The sequence below is a fragment of the Eimeria mitis genome, genomic scaffold (genome assembly GCF_000499745.2).
Source record: "Eimeria mitis Houghton genomic scaffold, Emh_scaff542, whole genome shotgun sequence".
In the NCBI taxonomy this organism is placed as follows: Eukaryota; Apicomplexa; class Conoidasida; order Eucoccidiorida; family Eimeriidae; genus Eimeria; species Eimeria mitis.
The window spans coordinates 408-3,698 of record NW_013573693.1 but is presented as its reverse complement, the minus strand read 5'-3'; the positions used below and the strand labels follow the sequence as shown (position 1 = coordinate 3,698).

Sequence of the window (3,291 nt, the reverse complement as noted above, 5' to 3'; positions counted from 1 at the left end):
TATATATATATATATATTTAGACATGTAGATATAGAAAGAGATATATAGATATAGTTAGGTAGGTGGGAAGGTAGATACATAGATAGACAAATAGACGGATAGTCGCTTCGAAAACAGAAAGTCTTTTGGCTTGTGCCGTGATGATGCGGGGAGGTTTGTTTGTGTTGCACCTTTGGCGCTATTGAAATAAAAACAGAAAAATTTGCACTGAAGGCACATTTAAAGAAATTTTTTTTCTTGTGCTGCTGCTAAGCCATACGTTCAGAAAAGTTGCAGTGTGCCGTTCAACTGAGCATCAGCTGCTCCCGGGCGTGATTGCTTGGAAACCGTATTTGACGGTTAGTGGGCGCGGGTTTTGTTGCTGCATACACACAAACTTAGTGCTGCGCAAGTACGTGCAGCGCCACAGCATGTATTTAGCAAAGGAATTTACATAGTAAGCCCTTTATTTGATTGCATTTTCATCTAAATACATTTTTCACACAGTTTATGACGACTTACTTTGGGATCTTGACCAGCTTCCTTCAAACGTTGAATACGAATGTCTCCGAGTTGTTGTCGAAGAGTTGACTCGTCAACGTCTACACCCTTTGTTTTACAGAACACTGCCACTGCCTTTAACATGGCAGTGTCGTATTCGCTGCACTCCTTCTCAACCTGCATGCACGCCAGACGGGGGTGAATATGACTTAAGCTTTACGGACATTTAATCGCATTCTGCAATTCACTCAATCATTTCCACTACCTTCTCCAGATACTGAGGCTACTGCTGCTTCCCACAGCATCTGGCTGCAAAGCCGTGCACTCTATTTACAGAACCTCTTTCTTGCAGTTGCGGCCAACGCCATCACATTTCAGCTCTATGTGTATGAGAGCATCAACCGCGTTCTTCAGCAGGAGAAACAAGTAACTTACCCGTTGCGCTACTTCGCTCATCATCTGCCCAAATTGCCTCCGCTCCCTCTCAAGCTGCTCCTTCATACTCTGGTGGCTGAGCCTGTAGCACTGAATTCTCTTTTCCGCTTCCTAAGGACCCCAAAAACCAGATATTGCACACACAGAAAGCATAGATATGGGCAAAAGGAGATGAGAATCATCTACACCGCTATAGTATACAAGATCGAGATATCTACACAATACTTTTCAACTCACGCGAATCACGAGAGCATCGAATTGCTGGCGTTTGGTGATCATCGCTTTTTCGAGGTTTGCACTGCGCACACAGGGGACCGTTATTGTTACAGATGCCGTTTACCGGTGTTGAGGAAGGGACTTTCACTACATGCATGTTGTACTAAGCTGCATATATACTATACTTTTACAGGTGCCGTGCTGCATTTGCTGCGTTGTCAGCTGGATTGCTCAAGGGGAAGAGTTATTCGCGTCTGCAGACTTGCCATTTGGTGCGGAGCTCTTCGCGCTCAGCTTGTGCTGCTTTGTGAGCTTCTTGAGCCAGTTGACGGTATTCTTCCAGAGCTTTCTGCAAGACATAAGTACGAAATGCAGTCACTATAACATCAGAAGAAAGGTTGCGGGGCAAGGGCAGCCACTGTATTTTCTACCTCTGTCGTAAAAAGCGCAGGTGGAGTGGTTCACGTACCCTCGTTCTTTCCTTCAAATCTTTTTCAAAATTTCTGCAAGCGGTTTCAGCCAATTCTCGGGCTTTTATGCGCTCGGTTTGCACTCTTTGACGCTCTTGACGCGCCGTTTCGACTGCCTCTGTTGCAAGGTTTCTGTATTTCCGAACGATAAAGTCGACCTGCTGAACCAACGTCTGCTTGAGGTCGCGTTTCTCCTTCTGAATTCCGTTGCGGATCAGCTTAAGCTGCCTCTCGTACTGCATGCGCATTTCTGCGTTCCTCGCACGCTCTTCCTCCAATAAGTACTGGAGCTCTTCAGCTGTTCGCGTAGCCTGCAGAAAGCACAACTCTAAGGCATAAAAGGAAATCAACATGTTTCTTTAAAGTGTTCGCACTGCACTTTAGAAGGGAAATATGAAACGGATCAATGCAGGGGCTCCGTACCTTCGTCAGCTGCTGCTGATTTGTCTCGAGCCACCTGAGATATCAGACACAGGGTGCAGTGAAAGGCAATATGCAAAGCAGAGCAAATACCCTTTTGCCGAGCCAACATTTAATGTACTGTATAACAGGCGGCAGTTGGTTGTTCTTACGTAATTTCAGGTTGCATAGGACGGCCTCCCTCGAAGGGGGCGAAAGATTGCTCAGTGCGCACGTTTGCCAGTTGCTGCAGATAGCATCAAATTTTACATTGGGTACAACATATGCACGAGCGCCTACATTACTATTCAACTGTTGTCACGCGGCAAAAAAAGGTGTGAACATAACACATAGGGNGCACGAGCGCCTACATTACTATTCAACTGTTGTCACGCGGCAAAAAAAGGTGTGAACATAACACATAGGGATTGTTAAATTCTGCTTTGATCATGGGCTTGCCGCATATGCTTCGTCAAGCTGAGCCCTCAAGAGCTCCCTAGAGTCTTCTTCACTAGCAATACGCGCAGTGAGCTTCTGAACCAGCTGCGTCAGCTGTTCAAGCTGCAAAAGGAACGGAAGAGGAAGCAAACAAACGAGCCAGCAAATCACATGGTAGGAAAGCGTCAAAAAGCACCAAAATGAAACAAGCAGATACCAAGAGAGGCAAGGAGAGACAATGGACCGAAACAGACGAACAGAGATAGTAGTTGGATACAGACGGGGGGATGATATGAGGGCGTCCACAACTTTGTTGAGCTGTATGCATGCATGCATCCATGCACTGACCTGCTCTTCCACTGCATTGACGCCCAAGCCAAGATCAGCAGGCGGTGTGGCATCTTGCCCATCGTCGGCCTTCGGCGACTTCATGGGTGCCGGGTCGCCCGCACTGTCCAGAGTGCAGGGCGAGCTGAGGCTTTTAGACATNTCGGCGACTTCATGGGTGCCGGGTCGCCCGCACTGTCCAGAGTGCAGGGCGAGCTGAGGCTTTTAGACATCGTTGCTAGAAAATTGTGAGCTACAGTGATCGTCTTGTTTGTTCTTCGCCCATGGTTACAGCAGCCGATACAGACCCACTCAGCCGAGGCGGCTGGCTCACGTGCACTATGTTGTGCGGTGGAAGGCCAACAGTGATGAGATATTTGACTATTTGATGAAAGGTTTCGAAAGATAAAGTTTGTTCTTCATTCGTGGGAGTTGATATGGTAAGATCTAGTCCTCGCATCGCATCTTGATCAGCGGCTTAGACTACACGCAAAACTGATGAGCTGTACGGCCCTGTACTGTGCC

The 3,291-nt window shown here is 47.2% G+C and overlaps 1 protein-coding gene across 1 annotated transcript in view; it reads right to left on the bottom strand.

The window, feature by feature from the left end:
- Positions 1-2,928, bottom strand: part of EMH_0015680 (uncharacterized protein) — a gene marked incomplete at both ends in the record, with an annotated part of 3,556 nt that extends 628 nt beyond the window's left edge. Inside the window, 7 exons of the mRNA XM_013500452.1 lie at positions 503-658; positions 917-1,027; positions 1,395-1,481; positions 1,602-1,913; positions 2,026-2,059; positions 2,175-2,248; positions 2,788-2,928. Coding sequence (XP_013355906.1) covers positions 503-658; positions 917-1,027; positions 1,395-1,481; positions 1,602-1,913; positions 2,026-2,059; positions 2,175-2,248; positions 2,788-2,928 — 915 coding nt within the window. The remainder of the gene's footprint in view (positions 1-502; positions 659-916; positions 1,028-1,394; positions 1,482-1,601; positions 1,914-2,025; positions 2,060-2,174; positions 2,249-2,787) is intronic.
- Between the last annotated feature and the right edge of the window lie 363 nt (positions 2,929-3,291).